At 37.7% G+C, this 22,798-nt stretch overlaps 1 protein-coding gene across 1 annotated transcript in view; it reads left to right on the top strand.

Annotated features, from left to right (window-relative positions):
* Positions 1-22,798, top strand: part of LOC114478816 (centrosomal protein of 120 kDa-like) — a 51,350-nt gene that overhangs the window by 20,518 nt on the left and 8,034 nt on the right. Inside the window, exons 11-18 of the mRNA XM_028472098.1 lie at positions 855-1,037; positions 1,112-1,208; positions 2,423-2,599; positions 3,595-3,684; positions 5,795-5,887; positions 7,556-7,717; positions 16,824-16,946; positions 22,671-22,769. Coding sequence (XP_028327899.1) covers positions 855-1,037; positions 1,112-1,208; positions 2,423-2,599; positions 3,595-3,684; positions 5,795-5,887; positions 7,556-7,717; positions 16,824-16,946; positions 22,671-22,769 — 1,024 coding nt within the window. The remainder of the gene's footprint in view (positions 1-854; positions 1,038-1,111; positions 1,209-2,422; positions 2,600-3,594; positions 3,685-5,794; positions 5,888-7,555; positions 7,718-16,823; positions 16,947-22,670; positions 22,770-22,798) is intronic.

Raw genomic sequence — 22,798 nt, forward strand, 5'->3', positions numbered from 1 at the left:
ATTATTATGTGTGTTCCCAAGAAATGCCAACATAGCTCCAAAAGGTGTCATAATGTAGATAATGACAGCCTTCATAAGACCTTATTAATGCTAATAACAGCGTAATGTCAGCCTTATGTATATCCCTTTGAATGACGTGTTACCGGGGAATGTTTCATAATACCGCTGACGATCAGGTTAATTTAATCGTCGATGCCAAAACCGTGATCACAAATCAAATTTGTGCAGCTTTACTTTAATTAGTATTTGTTGTAGCTCATGCTAATAAATTGTAACATTTTTACATAATATTTGGATCGTTTTACTGTTGATTGTATAAGGTGGTAATTGTACATGTTATTCCTTCTGTTTAGTTTCACTGTTCTATGCCTAATGTTCTCAGCCTGGGACTCTCTGTTCAGGGGTTTTTTTGTCAGGGTTGGGGTCAATTACATTTTTTAGTTTTAATTACATGCTCAGTTTCCCATGTTCAATTACAATTGGTGTGGGCATCTGATCCTTTTTTTTTTTTTATACTAACTGTTAACGACACATGAGTAAAACTGTACATGAACTGTAACCAGTTTTGTGTTGAATTATAATTGACAATTTTTTATAGAATGTTCATGGCAATTACAATTACAAAGTCAATTATCTAAACCTAATTACAACAGCAACAGATTTTTTAAATTACAGTTATAATTACGGCATATTTGTAATTAATTATCAGTTACATGATTACAAGTGTAATTGACCCAGCCCTGGCTGTTAGTTTTTGCTTATAGCCTGGGATAGCAGAGGATTTGACCCCAACACTCAAAAAGCTAAACTTCTAAAATACTGATGAAAGTGAATTTCCTGTCTGTGTGTGACAGGGTTCCTCTGGTTGTAGAGGTTTGGCACAGAGATTCCATGAGCAGAGACCAGCTGATTGGTCGAGCCTCCATCCAGATGTCTCTCCTGCTGAGCTCTGAAAGGTGCAGTTTCCTCAGGTCGACTGGTCAGCAATGCTGGAGGCAAACCGTGCAGGACCAGATCGCCGTGGTCGGGACACAGTGGTAGGGAGACTTGTTCTGACCGAAGGATCCCACTGTGGGTACCTTTGTTTCCACGCTTTGTTTTCATCCAACAGCCCCAATGAGAAGGTGGCAGAGCTGAGATACATGGCATCCCTGGAGGACCTTGGACTGGTAAACATCAGAGAGGTCACTGTCTCCGACTCCTCACAGGTTGGTTTGAATATTTCCCGATTTACATATTGGGCTCTAACATGCCATCAACCAGGGCTGGCCCCAGGCATCTTAGGGCCCTAAGCGGGATACCTTTTGGGGCTCCACACTGCCAATAATGGACATTTAAGGAACACAAAAGCACTCTAATCTATTATTCTATTATAAACCAAATGAATTACATTTTCCCCTCTATGAACATGATGGTCATAGTTTACTAACTGAACCTCTACTGTCTGAATCATCCTCAGTGTCAAACATTTTAAATGATATTAACTCTGATGAACCACTTTAACTTTGAGGGTAAAATAACATGTATGTAAAGCCACTCTAATGGAAGAGAAATAAATTAACGCCTGATTTTAAATTTACTCATAAATAATAATTTTCAATAATCCAATAACACATTATCTGCATAAGGAAATCCTTCAAATACAACTCTGAACTACTTTACTGAGAAACACAATGAACAAGGTAATTATTGCAAAAGGACATTTTTCTATTAAAAAAACAAGTAAAGTTAAACATTAATACAAATATAAATAGAAAAAATAAAAATGCATATTTTCAACAAAATAAGTATGAATAGTATTTGTAAAGTGGAAAATGTAATTGTTTTTTAAAAGGAGCCTCAAAAGAAATGTTGAAAGTCTAAACATTCAAATGAAAAATGTAATTATAATTATTTTTAGCACTTAAAATAAGAACATTATAGATTATTATCTCCAACCACTTTTTTATTTTCTTTCTTTTTGCTAATGAATATGTTTGTTTTTCTTGTTTTTAAGAAGCAAAGTCATTTATATTGTCATCATAGGAAATCTGCCTCCAAACACATGGTTGATACCGATAGTGACATTAACAGTGTTTTTTGAAGGATGGGGGCGTTAACAAATATGTAACAGTTCACTATAAATAACAGGTTGAATAAGTGTGACGAACAGCCGTCATGTGGGGGGGCCCTGGTGACCGCGGGGCCCTAAGCAGCTGCTTAGATCTGGCTCTGACATCATCTGTGTGTGTTGTTGAGTTCATCATAATGTGGTAGGGACCCTGTGATGCAGTTACTTCAAGAATAGATGGAACATTTTTAGTTCAGTGTGGGTCCAGTTTTACAGTTTTAAAAGATGCAAATACTTTCATATTTTATGCCTTTGAACTGAAACCTGTTCCAAGTATTTACCAAAGATTCTGTTCCCAATTCTTGTTTCTAGATCAACCCTCCAGTCCACACACAGCCACCTGCCCCTCCTGCTGCTTCTAAGTGTGTGTCTGTAGAACCACCAAAGACCCCACTGGTCCCTCAGTCTTCCAGAGACACCGTGGAGTACCAGACCGCCCTGGAACTGGGACTATGGAAAAAGGAGCAGGAGGAGTTGTTCGATGATCAGGTAGACACGCAAGCAAACGTTTTGAATTCAACACGACTAAACAATATCCAAAGGCTCCGCCTGTTGTCCTTAAGGTCGGAGGTTTTATTGTTGTTTTCTTACATATTTTTTTATTTAGCAAACTTTTAAACAAATACTTTAGGTAATATAGTGTATGCTGCAGAGTTGGGGTCAATTATAATTGTACTTGTGTAATTGATAATAACAATTATTAAAATATGTTCCATATCAACTTTTCCCACTACTTAGGATCATTTTACAATTTAGAAAGAATTCAAATCTCGGGCTATACTGATGGAAAAAAGCTCAGACGCCTACACCAAAAATATAAATACTAATATTTTCATTGATTAGGAAGCCTAATAAGGTAACTAAGAAATGAAAAACAAATTAGAGATGATAGACAATATTTTTTAGTTCATTTTAGAGCTTGATGCTAACAGAAAGCTATCACAAGAGGAAGGTTACGTTTTTTGTTTGTTTTGTTTTTTGTAATTTAAGTTTTTATTGGGTACAGATAGTACAAATATAGTATGACATTACAATTTGCAGTCCTACGTTTTTAAATATGTAGATTTTACAGTATAAAAAAACAACAACATATATGCATACATAGTTGTATAATAACAAAGTAAACAAACGAGCAGAAAATAAACAACATTGTTCCAATTCTTCAGTAGTTTAGGGATACATCGGTGTAGTCGCATCTTCAAACTAGTTATTAGCTGATATAAACTAGAGCGGTTACCGTTAATGGGTGATTCATTTCCTGCTCAGTAATTGGGATGAATTGTATTTAAACTTCAGTAATTGAGAATGTAATTGCAATTGCCTTTCAGGGGAAGAATTATATTTGTAAATTTAATAATAGTTTACAAAAATCGTAATTGAGTTGTAATTGAAAATGGATAATCAAAGACGTAATTGAAAAATGTACTTGACCCCAACCCTGGTATGTTGTGTCAAGTGAAGAAAAATCTGTTGTTTTGGTTCAGTTGAGAAAGAAGGAGCATCGCCACATGCAGGCACTGGCTGAGGAGTGGAGGAGGAGGGACAAGGAGAGAGAGGCTGTGGTCCAAAAGAAGGTGAGAAGCCTGCAGTAGCGATGGGTGATATAGACAGAAAAATAAATAAATAAAACAATTCCCAACTTAAAGTGTAAACAGGTTCTTTGCAAACTCAAATGAGTCTGAATACAACAACACTAGACACATTAATAAGGCTATAATAGCAGCTGACTAATGGTACGTTCACATTAAACACGTTTCTGACGTCAAAATCGTGCCTCACGCGCGTAGTTGAACGCTTGTGTTCATTGAATACAGACGCTTGTCACCAGTGTCAAAGATGCGCATCGAGGGGAGGGGCTTCTCTGTTGCCAGTGGTGTTCATAGAATGGATGATATTGTGGTGATCATTTATGTTCATAATTCACCCAGGACTATAAAACCAGTAGCTCAGCAGCAGTGGTGTTAAGTAACAAAGCGCATAACTGTACAAATGTTCGGTACTTTTACTTTAACATCACAATTCTTCATATATATATATATATATATATATTTTGTTGTTGTTGTTTTTCACAAACCACAACTTGAGTGGCGTGAATACATGTATATTTTGCTTGAAGAAAATAGTGTATTTTGTCTTAGTGTACTCTTCAGTGTTGAAGATTGCTTAGTTTATGTGTTAAAATCAAAAAAATTCTCTGGTAGAGGATCCCTTACGATGGATTTTTTTTGTCACCTTTTTCAAGCCTTTGGTGTTTGCATGTCTGTATACAGGTCGGGAATGTTACGTACAAAAACGCGACAAAATCAGAAAATACACAGCTGGAAAAAGTCAGCAATGATGACAAATTGTCTTACCTTTGTTGTTTCTTAAAAGTTGTTCCAATGTGCATAAAACTCCATATTTTAATAGATACAAATCGTGTCAAATAAGACTAATAATGATTGGAATCAATTTGGCTGACTTTTTACAGTTACGCTTGGCCAAATACCGAATATCGAATGCGGTTGTTAAGTTTTTCACTGTTTTTTGAATCGTGCATAAATAGGCTAGAATACATTTTTAGACATGTTTCTTAAAGAAAGTAAATGTTTATTGAATATTTTGACATTTTTTAAATATTCCAGTAGCCTTTGCTTTTCAAAAAAAGCACAACAAAGTTTTTAATTTATATTAGCCCTTCAAATAAAACAAAACATGCATTCCAAAAAAAAAACTAAAGTGAATTAAAGGGGAGGTATGATGATAAAAAAAAACACTTAATAATGGTTTTGCTACAGTGATATACATCATTTAGCCTCATTCAGAGGGACAAAGATGAAAAAGTACTGTTTCCTTCCTCCCTTGTTATTCCACATATTGTAAAAACAAAGTCAGCTTTAAACGGGTCAGTTGGATTTTGCCCACGTTGGCAAGTGACGTCACCTAACACGCCTCCTAGAATGTGAACTCCTCCCTCTCCAACTATCTAACAGCTACAACAACATTGCTGTTTAATATAGAATATATATTATACTTTATTACCTTATATGTAAATGCAAACTGCACTACTGGATGCCCAGTGTGTGGAAAAGAGGAGCTGCTGCTGCTGCACCTGCAGCAACTCGTACACATTTTTCCAACTCAAAATTACTGTGCGTTGTTTGCATCATTGCGTCACACGCTACTATTGGGCCTTGCTTTTAACTCACTAAATCGAAGGCTGAATGTGGCTTTTTTTGCAACATTTGGTGGCTGAACATATTCTGAATATTCGGTGCATCCCTATTATGCACATGTTCCCAAACTTGTGGAAAATGTTAGCACAGTGGGCTTCCGTCTTTACTGTTTTGTACAATAACGTGTTTATTTTGCCTAATGTTTATTATTATCACCAAACTTGTTTCAGTTGATGTCCATACATTAGTTCAATTATTTCTGCCTTTGTAGCCTTCCCTATTGAGTATTTGCTTTATATGGGCAAACTACGGATTTATGTATTTAAAATGGGTTTTATTGTCACTCGGTATCATATATTTCCAAAATTGCACATCATCTGTAACCACTAAGGGTCCTACTTCAATCTGAAAAAAAATTGTGACATGTAGGTCATGTAGAAGCTTTGAAAAACGTTATTTGTTATGTGCATGTGATTTTTGAGATGAGGTTAATCAAGTCTTTACTCTCTGTCTGTGTGTTTGTATGTAGGAGGTAGAATATAACCGCCTGGAAGAGCAGCTTCAAAAGACGCTTGCCGATCTCGAGAGACGAGAGAAACAGCTGGTGGAGGCCGAGCTAGAGGTTAGACCAATGTTCACCACCACTGACAATCTACACCAGGGTTCACCAACGCGGTGCCCACGGGCACCAGGTAGCCCACATGGATCATGTGAGGGGCCCTCAAGGAGCTCTAGTCACCAATGAGCTCCATCTAAAATCTGATTACTTTTCAGGATTCAAACTCACAAAGATAAATGCATATGACAGATGTAGTTAGTACTTAGTAGCGTTAAATACTGCTGCACGTGATAAAGTTTTAGTATTAAATTAACCATCATGTTTATTTTCACGGAAATATATTGACAAATGCTTTTAAATGCTACAGATTTTGTGTATGGGTTGTGGTTCGTTATATATAATAATATGATATAAATAAATATATTTTTTTAAAACACAAGGTTAATTTTACAAATTTTACATGTTTTATGATTAGTTAAAAGTTGTCTGTTGTAGCTAGTAAAGTATAAACGTGAGGATTTTCTATGAAATGTAGAAAATTAAACGATTGTATAAATTAGGAGAAATAAAGTGTTGCATGTTGAAACTTAAACATTTCTGACCTTATTATCTTAGCCTCTAATTAAAGGGAAACAGTGAAAATAGTATTAGTATAATATTTAAGAACCTCTTTTCCAACTGGCAGCCCTTTGGACTATTCAGTACCTATGAAGTAGCTCACAGTTTCAGAATGGTTGGTGACCCCTAATCTACACACTGTCTGAACCAGCACCCACCAGTCACTAGGGTTTACAAAGGAGTAATAGAACCCTAGAGAAGAAGCAACTGCTCGTAACTCTGTTTATAAAAGTCTTTTCTTGAAAACTTACAAGATCAAACTCCAAATTTTCTCTTTATCATATTGCCTGGGCAGCTACTGATAGAAAGACTAATAGTTTGACTTTTAACTCCTGTGACTTAGCTGGCCCTTTACCAATCAGCATTTGTACTTTACACATTGGCCATGGTTACATGATGTTTTTTAATTCAGAATTAGTTATTCCAAATTAAATTATTCGGAATTAAAGTGTTTTGCTCCGTGTTTACGTGGAAATAGTATTTCTGAATTGAGGTTTACGTGGAAAACAGGTTTATTCGGCTTTATTCAATTCTGCTTTAGGTCTGAGGGTTGGGAAGGCTCAGATTGGACAGGAGGAGAACATGATTTATCACGTCTATTGAGAAAAAACACACAACAAACCTTTTCTTTTCAGCTACAAAATAGAAGACCACCTGAGGACTGTTTTCATTTTTATCTTGATTGGAGTTTTGAAGCAGCAGCTGGACAATAACATGAGGTCATAGGTTATAGAAGGAGATACAGCAACGGAGAACGAGATAGAAGACCATACTTTGGTCAGTCAAAGCCAGCGGTTAGTGCAGCAGCTGTTCTACCTCCACTATACAGGACATTGAGGGGAAACGACCGGAATTAACTTGAAGTGGAATAAAGTGTTTACAAGATAGTGGAATTAAATAATTCATAATAAACCAGCCCCCTAATTCAGATTTAAGTTTAATTCGGAATTACATTTGCATTAGGAATTAAGTGTTTACAAGGTCAGTTTAAAGAGGATTTAACCTTTATTCTGAATTAAAGAGGAATTAAAGCTCCCATACAAATGTGACCATTGATGAACACATTCTTCAGGTTACTGGTGAGGAAGTATTGATGTGTTTTTGTGTCTCTAGACCAGAAGGCTTCAGAGAGAGATTCGTGCTGAACATGGTCTGGCCCAGAGGGAGCTGCAGGAAAGAAGCAGGAGGCAACTGCAGGAGTGTGACCACCGGGTGGCCTTGGAGAAGGACAAAGTCCACCTGATGGAGGAGGAGCGTGCTCGTCTGCTTCAGCAGGTGGACATTACATCATCCCTGTGTACTAATGATGTGGAGAATAATTGATACGAATTAGTATCTCGATACAAACGTGCGTGATGCGAGTGTATCGATTTATTCAGTGTGATACAGTATGTGATTGCAGAATCTCTCCTGGTCAGTTCTGGTCACACTGCCCTAAGCAGGCCAGATACCATCATACTGATAGCGTTTACCAAGTTCTCTTCTCGGAGGTTTTGTCATTGTTATGACTACCACTATCAGCTACATACAACACTCTGAGACCATAGAACATCTACAGATTCATTGGACACACACACATTGAAACTTCTGAATCCCAGACTGGTCTGCTTCCAAAACCCATTGACCAAATAAACCCTGTGTCCCACTGACCAGCAACCCTAAAACTTGATTCCGTCTCATTTCATCCAAAACCACTACAACACAGTGTGCATCGATACAATTGACGGTGAACTTGTGATGCTTTGCTCATCCAACCACCCATCCATTTTCTGACCTGCTTGTTCCTGTTTTCAGGGTCGTGGGGTGATTTTTTAAATGTTGTATTTCATTTTATTCTGTGTTTCCGAGGCACAGTGAATGCACCATCACTGCTTCCACAACAAAGTTACAACAACACGGAGGTCTGCGAGAGCAGCAGCAGCTATAGATGACATTTACAACACACCAAAAAACTAAAAATCAGGCGTAGAAAGATGGTAAACTCATCCAAACACAGGTGGTTTGTAAAGAATGCCATGCTGCTAAACCTTACACAAACTGAGGGGCTCACTAGTATCCATACGGCAGCTGCTCCCCCTAACTCACATTCCTGAGAGCTCCAAGCAAAACTCGTGAGAAAAGTGTCTCAGATTACTTTGGCCAAAGCGGTAGTCTGGCAGCTCCCTCTACCCATGACAAAAGACATAACTGACCCCAGATCTGTTTTCAAAATTTATTTTATTTTATTCTTTTGTTTGTCATATGGATGTTTGAACATAAGTCAGTGAGGGTCTGTTTACAGCAGCTGTGACTAGTGACAAATAATAGTTTGCATCTTTTTTTGCACAAGCAGTGTGAAAGACCTAATTTTTAAAGATTATTATTATTATTAGAAATGGTAATTCAATAGGGGCTTCCGGGTAGATGGCGTAATGGAGTAGATGTGGTTGCTCACGTTCCCTGGACTTTATGACTTCTACTTGGTCTTCCACTCATTAACGCCGCTTTTGTGTGGTCACTTATGATTCTGAACTATATTGGGTTCATTTCGTCCAGAAATAACCATGTCTAAGTCAACTAAAAAGAGTCACACGTGAGAAGAGGCGGCTAACATTAGCGCATTCACCGCGGTGCTAACTGATAAGCTAGCGGAGATGAAAGCAGAGTTGTTGGCGGAGATTAAGGACACATTTACGAGATACGAGGCCAATTTGAACGCTGTCCAGGCCACTGTTGATGACCTTACTACACGCATTGCTGGCCTAGAGTGGTCTTCAGACACTAACACCACTGATGCAACGGAGATTCAGGCCACGCTCTCGGCCCTGGTCGCAGACAATGCTAAGCTAAAGCCCAAGGTAATGGATCTTGAAGGCAGGAGTCGTCGTAACAATATCAGAATCGTCGAGCTGCCGGAAGATATTGAAGACTCCAAGCCAACAGTCTTCTTTTCCCAACTGCTTTTTGAGATGCTTGGTGCTGATACCTTGTCGTCGCCAACGAGGTTGGATAGGGCGTATTGCACACTAGCCGCTAAGCCGGGGCCCCTGGGTAGGCCACGGCCTGTCGTGGTATGCTTTCACCACTTTGAAATGTCGGAGCTGGTTGTGTGGGCGTCACGAAAACTACAGGGCAAGCTAAAATACAAGGACACTGTCATCCACATCTTTGAGGATTACAGTCCGGAAGTTTTGGAGCAACGCACCCAATTCAAAGATGTCATGAAGAAGCGTTACGAGTTGGGATTCAAGCCTGCTCTGAGGTACCCTGCTAAGCTATTTGTTGTGCTTGAGGACGGCAAGAGGAAACATCTCTCTTCCGTGAAAGAAGCAACTGACTTTGTCTCTCGTCGTCGACAGGATGCACGATCAGAGGCTGAATAGGTCATTTAACACGTACATGTTTGGCTGTACGGCTACGTTTTCCAGGTTGGCCCTCTTTGTGGCGTGGTTTTTGGTGCTACACACACTAATTGCATGCCGAGCTTTTCATAATCGTGACTTTACATGTGTATCATAATAAATTATTCTATGATGTGAACACTTGACACACATTTTGCGTTAGTCCTTTTACACGTAATACATATGTTTAACGAAGCAATTGTTTGGATTTGTTATCTATGTGCAATGTGTCAGTTTATTTTGTTGATATGGTTACACAAGAAAATTTTAATTTATAATTTGATGTTTTTTACTAAAAGCTTTTTACATTTAAACATTTATGCTTATTTTATTTTAAATTTTAATTAAAGAGAGCTATTATATATATGTATATTTTATATATATATATATATATATATATATATATATATATATATATTTGCTCGAGACAACTTTTACAACTACTTAATTCATTTAAATTTTTTATTTAACTGTGTAGTGCCAGATTGTTACTCTGGGCCAATTGCTAGTTGACCTGATGCATATTCAGGTGGTCCTGGTTGAATTTATTTTTGTTCTATATTTTTGGCTCTTATTGTATGTATATGTGTATATATATGTATATATATTTTTTTTATTTTTTCACCAAAAAGTGTCTTTTTATTCATTGACCATTACTGTGTGCCTTCGCTTTTGGGGAATTGGTGCATTTTGGAGAAACGGAAGTTCTTTTTTTGTTTAGTTATTATAGGAGTGTTAGGTCTGGTTCTTTGTTCTTATGTGTGTTTGTTGCTCAGGTCCAGGGCATATGTTTTCTACTATGGTGTAATCTGTACGAAATGTTAATTTACTGTGTAAATGACTAGTACCACTCAGTTAAGAATTTTGTCCCTTAATGTAAGCGGATTGAATAGCCCGATAAAGAGGTCTGCCATTTTAAGTTATCTCCGGAGTCAAAAGATCCAAATCGTGTTGCTACAAGAAACTCATTTAGTGAAACGTGATATAAACCGCTTTGCCAATAAGTTTTTTAAGGTTGTTGCTTTCTCCTCTGCACCCAATAAACCCAAGGGTGTTGCAATTCTTACCCGCTGTAATTTGCAGTTTAAGCAATAAAACTGGTCCGATGATAAAGGCAGGATTGTGGTTTTTAAATTGAACATAGAGAGGACAAATTTGGCTTTGATATCTTTGTATGCCCCTAATATTTTAGAGAAAAAGTTTTATGTTCAAATTACAAAAACAATACTTACTCTCCAGTTTTAAACTAATTATGGGTGCGGATTTTAATGCCGTGATGAATTCTGCGCTTGACAGATCTAATTCCTCTCAAAATTATAATCAAACATGTGCTACAGAGGCACTCAACCGCTGGGCTAATGAGACCGGAGTAACTGATTTATGGCATACGCACAGATTGGCCAGACATAAGTCATTTTCTAGAATTGATTATTTGTTTGTTTCCGGGGGTTGCTTTCAGGACATTTCTAAAGTTTTTCATTATATTGTTGCCCTTTCTGACCACAAAGCGGTGATTGTGGATGCCTCATTGACATTTTTCCCTACACGTGCTCCCCGCTGGCACTTCAATACCACTTTACTAGACAATGACAATTTTAAATCTCAATTCATTTCAGTGCTGAATGAATTTATTAATAAGGGCTCTGTCGATGATGCCAGAATTTTGTGGGGGGCAACTAAATGTTTTATTCGCAGCAATACTATTCGATATGCTTCACATGTTAAAAAATCCAGGACGTCTAGACTGCATGTACTGCAAAGCAAACTGTTTGATAATTTACTGCAACTATGTTTTGATCAAAAATTTTCAATACAGTATGATTTGGTGAAGAAGGAACTCAATGATATTCTTAAACATCTTGCAGAATTTTTAATACATAAAACAAGACAATGCTATAATTTTAATGGGGCAAGACCAAGCCATTTACTTGCTCTTAAGCTTAAGGCTGATGAGCAATTCTCTATCTCCCCTGTTAAAGATACCAATGGACAAGTTTTGGTTGAACCAACAAGTGTTAATTCTCTTTTTTCTTATTTTTATTCCAAATTATATAGTTCAGAGTTGGCACACACCGAACATGATTGCCAAAACTTTTTAGATGCTGCTCATTTACCCAAACTTTCAGAAGATGATTTGATTAAACTTAATTGTCCGATTACGCGGATTGAACTCAAAGAAGCGATTCAGGAAATGCGTAGAGGTAAAGCTCCTGGCGCTGACGGGATCCCACCTGAATTTTATGCTGCTTTTTGGGATCATCTTGGCTCTTTGTTGTTTGACATGATTCAGGCATCCCTAGAGACTGGATCCTTTTTAAGAGACGTTAATGTTGCAATAATTTCATTATTACTCAAAAAAGATAAAGACCGACAGGAATGTTCCAGTTATAGGCCCCTCTCTCTGTTGAACGCTGATCTGAAAGTCTTTGCTAAATTATTAGTTCGCAGACTCCAGCCTTTTATGACAAAATTAGTAAATTGCGACCAAACAGGTTTTATAAAGTCAAGGACTGCTGCTGACAATATGAGGAGGTTACTGCTTATAATTGACGGCACCTCAACAACTAAATTACCGGCAGGGGTTTTTTCACTCGATGCCATGAAGGCTTTTGATAGGTTGGAGTGGAAGTACCTGTGGTCTTTATTAAAATATTTTGGCATGGGTACAAATTTCATAAAAATGGTCCAGGTCTTTTATAATAATCCATTAGCAATGGTACTCACCGGCAGGAAATGTTCCTCACCCTTTGCTATCGCCAGAGGCTCTAGACAGGGATGTCCTCTTAGCCCTCTTTTGTTTGCGTTCTCTCTGAAGCCCTTGGCCCAAGTTATTTGTCTGTCTGATAAAGTCACTCAATTTGAAATGAACAGCACAAAACATTACATTTCCTTATACGCAGATGATGTTCTTTTGTATGTGGGGGATGTTCAGTCAATCCCTAATTTGTTATCAATATTTAAAAACTTTAGTGACATATCTGGTTACAAGATTAATTGGGATAAGTCTGCTTTTTTACCACTGAATGAGACTATGAGGAACTCTACTCTTCCCGCTGGAATTCCGATTGTGAAACAGTTTAAGTATCTGGGAATTGAAATCTCCTCATCTTTGCAATCTATCGTTAAAACTAATTATGACGGTGCTTTCTCTAAAATTATGGCTGACCTTGAGAGGTGGTCTTCGCTACTAAATTCTCTTCGTTCTCGTGTTTCAATTGTTAAGATGAACTTGCTACCCCGCATACATTTTCTCAGTTTTATGATTCCACTTCCACCTCCAGCACGCTATTGGGACAGGCTTCACAGTGCCATCACTAAATTTATCTGGAAGGGCAAACGCCCACGCCTTAAACTGTCCACAGTGCAACGTAACAGAGCTGCAGGCGGACTGTCACTTCCAAATTTTAAATTATATGACTGGGCTTTTGTACTGCGTCCTCTGTTTGCCGGATCCGACCTGCACTTTGTGCCATGATGGTGTTGTGGGGACCTACTTCCACATGGTTTGGGAGTGGCCAGGGCTTGCTTGGTTTTGAGAGATGGTGGCTGGTAATCTGTCTCTTCTCTTATCGTGCCTGGTTCCCTGCTCTCCCCTGGTCCTTCTTCTGAATGACATTTCTCAGCTTGGACTGAACAGGGCAAAACAAAGAGTCCTTTTGGCGGGACTTACCGCTGCCAAAAAGATGGTCGCCACAAGGTGGAAGCCCCCTCACTTGCTGTCTTGTCGACAGTGGTTCATGACATTTATTGACATTGCTTTCCTGGAGCTGTCCACGGCGCGGATGCATGGTGCTAGGGGGGGCACCACCAATATGTGGGACAGTGCAATTAAAGAACTTAAGTCATCCCTTCTTTAAGTTTAGTTTTTGTTTGAGTGCAGATTGTGTGTTTCATCATGTAGTGTTCTTGGTGCCCTGGACTTGTGTATGTGTATTTTTGTTGTTTGAAAATTAATTGAAAAAAATTGATAAAAAAAAGAAATGGTAATTCAACTTTATTTATATAGCGCAAATAACAACAAAGTCATGTCAAAGCCAAAGAACCCAACAAGATCCACATGAAAAAGCATTTACCGACAGTGGGAAGAAAAAACTCCCTCTTTTTTAGATGAATAAATCTCCAGCAGAACCAGGTTCAGAGGTGGAGAACATCTGCTTTGACTGGTTGGGGTATGTGAACAGAAGGGTAAACAGGATGGGATAGAAGGATAGTCCATCTGAGTGTCCCAGACTAATGCTATCTGCTCCTCACTACTGTATTAGCCTAATACCTGCTGAAGAGTTTATATTAGTAACTGTGTGGCAGACATGAATATGGACATTGTACTACTGAAAGTGTCACTCTAAGTCACTCATTGAGAGTGAAGTCACTGTTTAAGTTGTGACAGTGTGATAAACGGGTTCCAAATGTGAGGAAACCGATTCCTATTGCTTATGTTGAATCTGGTTCCAAATCCCAACCCTACTTGTGAAAAGGCCTGTTTTTTGTTGTGATGCATATTTCTAGTAGAGATTATAATTTTGCTAAATTTGCTGCTTATAAGGTATACAATAAATTAATGGTGTGCAATCTGAAAAATATTAGGTCATTAAGGATTAAAACATGATAACGATCTGCCAAATCACAAAGATCGTAGAACTGTCTGTAGTGCCCCTTTTATCCCTTGCGGTGCATTGCCTGTGTGACAAAGGTTTTTTTATCTGTCAAATTACACCATTTGCTAGTCAGGCTCATGTTAGCAGTACAAACAAGAATTAATCAGAGCTCAAAATACGCTCCGTTCCCCCTCCCTCCAGTGCACGGACATGCAGTCTGAGGAGCTGCTTCCTCTGTGCTAGAGACTGCCTGTCGGAGGCTTAGTGCAGATTTCCGTCTGTCCTCTGTTAAACTTCATCAGTTCTGAGTGTTGGAAGCACTGAGAGACATTTGATTAAACAAAAGTGCATGTATTTCTCTTTTGTAACTAACTTGCTGTTGCTGCACAGCACGGGGCTGTTTACACACTTTCTTAAAGGGACAACGTCCTGAATGTGGTTAGACAGACTGTAGTCACGTTTCAGCCTTAAAGCTGATATCTGAAGTTTCTGAGAAACGTCTCGATGTCCCGCCCTAAACAGCTGCACATTTCTCAGCAACGCGTGTGTGAGAGAACCAACAGAGGAGATTAGAGTCTCAGGTAGAGAGTCTCACACACACGTCGATCAGGTGCGCTTCACTATCAATCACCGTCTACGTGACATGCGTGTACACGTGTGTCAATCTGTGAGTGTATAACGGACCACTATTTAGTCCGGTTACAGTCTGTGTCACGACACCCGTTCATAGCATGGTAGTGACTGTAGTGTTACGCTCTGAATCAGATCTAAGTGTTTACATGTTACGTAGGCGGTGCTACATAGTGAAGGTCACCTGATTACTGCAGCTTCACTAACGCCACACCTGCCACTACATCTAACTACTGAAAATAGATGAGTTTAGTGAAAGTTAGGCAGGTACACGTGGATGGACTGGTGCGCATAAATTTAGAATGGATTCACCCCCCCCCAAACACACACACCAACCGACAACAAAAATATGAAAATGACTCAAAATACACAAAACAAAATATTTATACAAAAAATACACAAGACAACAGAAATGCAAAAAACTGCACCAACCAGGGAAATTGCACACGCTATTTTACTTTGCACCTGCATATATACCCCTTTATTATGCTACAGAGTATGTTTTGCCCATAATTGACAACTCTACTTAAGTTCCCACTATATGAATACATACTTCCGACAGGCACTGTACTAGTCAGCTTTAATGAAGAAAAAAGTGAAAGGTGGTTAAAAAAATAAATTAAAAAAATGTTAGTGCTAGTGATTAATAAAAGGGTCTTTGTGGCATTTTTCTCCGTTTTTGTTTTTTCTTGTAAAACTTTATTGAAAATAAAAGGCGTTTATATTTGTGGAGGCCACACTATGTAGCTCCACTTAAGTTAAGTTATTTTCTCAGTTACTTCACATCAATATTTCTTTCAGTTGAAACTCAACATGTTTTGTTTTGTATTGTTTGCAGCTCTCCCCTGAACAATAAGAGTGGCATCATCCAAGATGGCTGCTAAAGGAGGGCGGAGTTAAAGCAGAAGCTACCATCTTGGGGAAGCCACTGGGGGGGGAGGAAGCTGTCTGTTTAATTTGTTTAGTGATTTAATAGTGAATTAGAAATGTTAGTTTAGAGTTATATTGGATTGGTTTATTATGTTTATAGTTTAGTTCGATACATTGCTTCTATTAGTTTAATTATAGGTTTTCACCACTGTATGTTTGAAAATTCCCACCCCCTAATTATCTTTGTTGGCCAGTCACCTGTGTTTATAAACAGCACCATATTTGTCATTGGGAGATCAGTGGGGAAAGGTAAAGTTCCTGTGTTCACCTCAGTTCATTAGTTTTGTTTGAATTTACTTGATAGGTGAATTTTTGTTAAACTTAAATATTTTGTTAATAAATTCAATCATTTTTTTTGAAAGCTACACTTGTGTTCCTGCTTTTGCTGTTTGGTCCATGACAATATTGCCTCTGGCCATTTTGTGGAATAAGGGGTTTAAAAGACTGCTTAAAGTAAGATTTTATTAACACGAGTGTATTACCTCAACTAATATGCTGCTTTGTTATGTAGCAAGTTTTGCTAATGCTACACCGCTTTTGTTAAGCAGAACATGTCAGCCTTTTTGTTTGATGTTAATTGTACTTGGAACCAGTTTTAGAAATTGCTTGCTTCCTTTTTTCCATTTAGGGCCATAATTTTAAGAAGGTGAATTGGTTTGTTTTACTGGTAAAATAGTCTAAATCATCTGAATGAAAAAAAAATTGTGATAAAGTCGTGATCGTGACTTTACAAAGAAAAAATCGTGATATGATTTTTTTCCATTTTGCCCACCCCTACAATAAGTCTTCTCGTACCATACTGAAATAGTTGCTGGTTAACTCTTCTCTTTTGTTTGTCGTGTGCAGATTACTGAAGGCGATTCTCGCTACAAACAGCTGGAGAAAGAGTTTTCACTCTACAGAGAACAGCAGAACACCAGACCAGAGTTCAGACTGCAGACAGAGATCAACCTGCTCACATTAGAGAAGGTAAAGCTGAAGAGTGAGACAACCTGGGGCATGTCTGCATGTGTGATTTATCTGAACTCCCATTACAAGCTGATCTGTTGGCATAGCAGATGTTTCATAAGCACTGCTAGGGTGTGGGAATGTTACGCTGTTTCTAACGACGTTCAGTCTGTGTCACGTCATGGTGTAACATGCTTCAGCATGGCAGAGGGAGTCACAGACGTTGCAGCCTCACAACACACACCATTGGATTTCACAGACTCACACAATGTGAGATACATTTAAAGTTGGTTCAAATCTTTAGGATTTATTAGTGAGAATGCAGGAGGCATCCTTTCTATTTTTATTCCATCAGCGATAACTTCTCCTACACCGATTTCGACAAATAAGCTATCAAAAAAATCAGAAAGTTCCAGAGATTTTGGCTTTTATAAACTTTTTGACTTATTACATTGTTTTTTTTACATTCATTTCTATTGGAAATTTCAGCTTTTTCAACTTTTAACCCTTTCATCCCAGCCATTCTTCAACCTTTTCAACCCATTTCAACCTTATTGCTAATATTCAGCTATTGCTAGGTTAATGCTATTGCTAGATTAATGTTAATGCTATTGCTAGATTAATGTTAATGCTAGGTTAATGCTATTGCTAGATTAATGTTAATGCTAGGTTAATGCTATTGCTAGATTAATGTTAATGCTAGGTTAATGCTATTGCTAGATTAATGTTAATGCTAGGTTAATGCTATTCCTAGATTAATGTTAATGCTAGATTAATGCTATTGCTAGATTAATGTTAATGCTAGGTTAATGCTATTGCTAGATTAATGTTAATGCTATTGCTAGATTAATGTTAATGCTAGGTTAATGCTATTGCTAGATTAATGTTATTGCTAGGTTAATGCTATTGCTAGATTAATGTTAATGCTAGGTTAATGCTATTGCTAGATTAATGTTAATGCTAGGTTAATGCTATTGCTAGATTAATGTTAATGCTAGGTTAATGCTATTGCTAGATTAATGTTAATGCTAGGTTAATGCTATTGCTAGATTAATGTTAATGCTTGGTTAATGCTATTGCTAGATTAATGTTAATGCTATTGCTAGATTAATGTTAATGCTATTGCTAGATTAATGTTAATGCTATTGCTAGAGTAATGTTAATGCTATTGCTAGAGTAATGTTAATGCTATTGCTAGATTAATGTTAATGCTATTGCTAGATTAATGTTAATGCTATTGCTAGATTAATGTTAATGCTGGGTTAATGCTATTGCTAGATTAATGTTTATGCTATTGCTAGATTAATGTTTATGCTGGGTTAATGCTATTGCTAGATTAATGTTAATGCTATTGCTAGATTAATGTTAATGCTCGGTTTAATGCTATTGCTAGATTAATGTTAATGCTATTGATAGGTGAATGCTAATGCTATTGCTTGGCAAATGTTAACGCTGGCTAATGCTATTTAATGCTAATGCAAATTTATGCTAATGGTAGAAAATTCTAACGTTAATGCTAAGCTAGAGTAGTGCGACGCGAGCCAGCATCTGCATCCTCACTTGCATTTTTTTCAAGAAATACAAATGTACTTTTTTCTGTTTGCTGTCCAATTTTCATTTAATTTTCATACTGTCATGGTACAGATAAAAAAAACTACTACCAACTTTGTTACATTCCATGTCCAGGAAGGAGCAGGGAGAAGAAAAGTTTGTATAATGCCCCTTACTCAATCAAAATATTAAACAATTGATCTGCCAAGTTTACACGAACGGAGATAATGATATTACAGCATTATTAAAAAAAAAAAAAAAGTATAAATACCGGTAATACATTAACAAACTGAAGGACTTGCACGCCTACTCTCAGCACCAAAATAGGAAAACAAATAACACATATTGTCTTAGGAGTAAAATCTATTCAAAAAGCTCTTTTTATTGTTGTGTACAAAATTCCACATTTGCACCCCAACAACAGAAATGCACATCTGCTTAAAGGTTGCTCGTGCAAACTAATGTTTTCTTCTATGGTTCCCATTCTCTGAACTAAAAGAAAACAACTTTTGTAAAAGTTAAATCTGTCACTTTATGGACTGGCTGTCGCTAAGACAAGTTAGATTGAGTCGAATAACTTCACACAGTGTTTAGGCTATGTTTGTAAAAACAGTCAGTTTTAAAACTTAAAAGTTTAATCTTTTAATTGATTGTTGTCACATGATTGGTTGTTAGGACTTGACCTGAGTTTGTCAGTTGCTGGTTCTCTCTCTTCTGTCTCTTTCTAACCATTTTTCTACACATTTCAGGTCAACACCCCTCATCTTTACACCTTTCCTAAATTATGAAGCATTTCTTGTGTTTAATGCTGTAATGATTAGTCGACATAATCGATAATGTGGACTACAAAAACTTGTCGACGCTTTGTTTAATCTTGTAAATAATGATCAAATCCAGCCCGCGGCCGCCACCTGCTTTCTTTCTTTCTGCTTGCTGCAGTACCTCACATTGACAGCTAGGGACAGTGTTGTGCCACCAACTTTGTTTAAGTCGTCGACGAGCAGAAAAAGTAATGGATAGATTAGTCGACCACAAAAATCATCATAAGTTGCAGCTCTACTTGTTCGCTGCTCACTGCGTACTGACCAGGGTTGGGGTCAGTTATATTTTTCAGTTATAATTACGTTTTCAATTACAGTTCCATTACGATTACAGTGACCAGGATTTTTAATAATTACAATTAAATTACGATTATTATTTACCCTCTGAATGTCATTTACCATTACGTTCTCAATTACTAAAGTTCAATTACAATTAGTTACTATAACTGAGCCTGAAATAACTAACCTATCAACAGTTAACTTTCCTCATGTGTTAGCTTTCTGTTAGCATCTTTTATGATTAATAACATGTCCTAAATCAGCTGTTAAATACACTAAAGATAAATATCAATCATCTAATTTATTTCCTATCGGTTACCTTGTTACGCTTCATAATCAATGAAAATATAGGTTTTAATATTTTTTGTGTCAGTATACCCTTGGATTTATATTTTACTGTAAATGGTAAAATGTGGGAAAGCTTGATATGAAACACATTTTAATAATAGTTAACTACATACTGTACATAGAACTGTAACATGGTTCCCCAGTTTTGCGTAGTTATTATTGATGATTTTTCTAGAATTATAATGACAATTACAAAGTCAATTATCTAAAATAAATCGTAATTTAAATTATTACAATTATGACAGCAACATATTTTTGTAATTACATTTATACCATCATTGTAATTAATTATCAATTATAATTTGACCCCAACCCTGGTACTGACATACTGTGTTACCTTTTTACCTTTTGTGCTCCTGAAAGCTGTAATGTCTCATTTCAGTTTTATATATTTGATAAGACTGGTGACTGGGCGCGACTGCATTACTGCACCTATATCTGCCAAGTGTTAATAGTAAGATCTATGAGGTTTGGTGATGGATATAATTGTAAGTTGTATTTATTTGGTTGTACTCTCATTTATAAAATGATTTCATTTTAGACACAAGTTGCTTTTTACTCAGGATTTTCCCATCTGAGCCTTTTTTTTTTAAGACGAGAAAAGCAGTTTGCTATATTTTCAAATTATTTAGTAATTACATTAATGGGTTTGAGACATTTGGAATGTGAAAGAGTACTTTGATACAGTCCCTATGCCATGGGTTAGACAGCTCTTGTTATCAATAAAGATATAAGGTTCCAGAACACACGCTGGGTGTTGTTCCAGCTGTAAGAGAGAGACAAAAATGTCACAGAAAACATTTTTTAAAGCACCTTTTGCTAACCAAATCGTCCAATAATATCACATGAACATAATCAATTAACCTAAATGTTTAAAAAAGAATAAGGAATCAGCCTTAATTAAAGAAGCTCGAACAATCGCTCGTTACGGAGCATCTGTCTCTCACTCTGAGTGACAGCTGTCAAATCTGTCATGTTTCAGAATCAGAAATACTTCAATAATCCCAGGGAGAATTTATTTTCATTATCGCTCCAGATATACAAACATCTATTAAGAACAATAGAAATATAACTATACATATAAAAGGTCAACTGTACACTTTAATTATGTGCAGAAAGTGCAAAAAGAGCAAAATGAGAAAGACTGTCCGTGTTAGAGTCAGGTTACAGAAGGGGAGTGTCTGACTATCTTAGGGAGGCGTTATAGAGTTTAATGACCAAAGGCAGGAATGATTTCCTGTGGCGCTCAGTGGTGCATCTGGGTAGGAGGAGTCTCCCGCTGAAAGTGCTCCTCTGCTGGGCCAGTGTGTCATAGAGAGGGTGAGTGACTCAGCCACGGTCATCAGGGTGTCCAGCTCCTCCCCCGTGACATCACCAGCCCTCCTAATCAGTTTGTTTAATGTGTTGTTGTCTGCGACTCTCAAACCACTGCCCCAGCATGTGACAGCTAAGAAGATTGCACTGGCCACAACAGACTCGTAGAACATCCTCAGCATTGTCTGGCAGTTGTTAGACCTCAGTCTCCTTAGGAAAAACAGTCGGCTTTTTATAGACAGCTTCAGTGTTTTTAGTCTAGTCCAACTTATTGTTAAAGTACACCCCCAGGTACTAGTAGTCCTCTACAGTGTCCACATGGACCCCTGGATGGAAACAGGGGTCACTGTGTTTTCGCCCTCCTCAGATCCACTATGAGCTCCTTTGTCTTTGTCACGTTGACCTGCAGATGATTCAGTTCACACCAAGTGACAAAGTTGCTCGCCACAGTCCTGTATTCATTCTCATCAACCTTTTCAATGCAGCCAACTATTGCTGAGTCATCAGAAAATATCTGAATGTGGCAGAAGGGAGAGAGGACAGTCCCCTGTGGGGCCCCAGTGTTGCTGACCACCCTGTTCAGCACCAAGGACAGCACAAAATCACCCACGAATACAAAATATTTACAAACTTTTACACCCATAACGTAAAGCTACAACTCCTCTACATGAATCAACATCACAGCAGAAAATGAAATATGTTTACCTTTTAAAACAGGCAAACAAACAGCCATGGAGCCCTTTGTATCCTCATTTTTCACAGCCGAGGCCTGCCTTGACTTTCATAAACCTAGAGTAGCAGCTCATTTTAGCTTTGAACTGTCCAAACTTTCCTGGTCTTACTTTCCATAGCAGAACGTTCACCATCGTCTCCTTCTCTTCTGTCGGTCCCTGAGTCCTCCTCATGTCCCCTGGATAGTTCTCCTCCTGTGTCCTGTCTGTTGGAGGCATTAGCATCACTGCTACTCGCTACGCTAACTGCTGCTGTGCTGCTGCTCTTTTCCGGGATTTCCACAGAAACAACCTTTACCTCAGACTTAGCTTCATTTATTATCAATTATCTTTTTAGCTATTTCCTACCATCTTCCAAGCTGACTGAGAAACTATTTTTGCACAAAATCACACTTCAGATATAGCGTGGGCGTGGCCTGACTTTCCCCTCTCTTCCTCCTTTGTGCTCAGTTTTTACATTCAATTTTGTGTGTACAATGACATTTCCAGTGATTTAAACTCAATACTTAAACATTTAATCAAAACACCTAAAAGCAAATGAGGCGCTGAAAAAAAAAGATGAAGAAAATGAGGTGCTGGATCAAATAAGTGCCGGTCAAAATCTGGAAGATGAAAAATGTATAAATTAAGCTCCGGATGTGATGACAATGTGATCCCTAAGGAAAGTTGAGAGGTTATAGTATTTTTTGTTGATTTCATAGGTGGAGCTCGAGCGGAAGCTGGAGTCGACCACAAAGTCCAAGCTCCACTACAAGCAGCAGTGGGGGCGGGCCTTAAAAGAGCTGGCCCATTTTAAACAGGTACTGATTGAAGTTTGCTGCTTATCATT

This window comes from Gouania willdenowi, chromosome 17 (assembly GCF_900634775.1).
Source record: "Gouania willdenowi chromosome 17, fGouWil2.1, whole genome shotgun sequence".
NCBI classification, from domain to species: Eukaryota; Metazoa; Chordata; class Actinopteri; order Blenniiformes; family Gobiesocidae; genus Gouania; species Gouania willdenowi.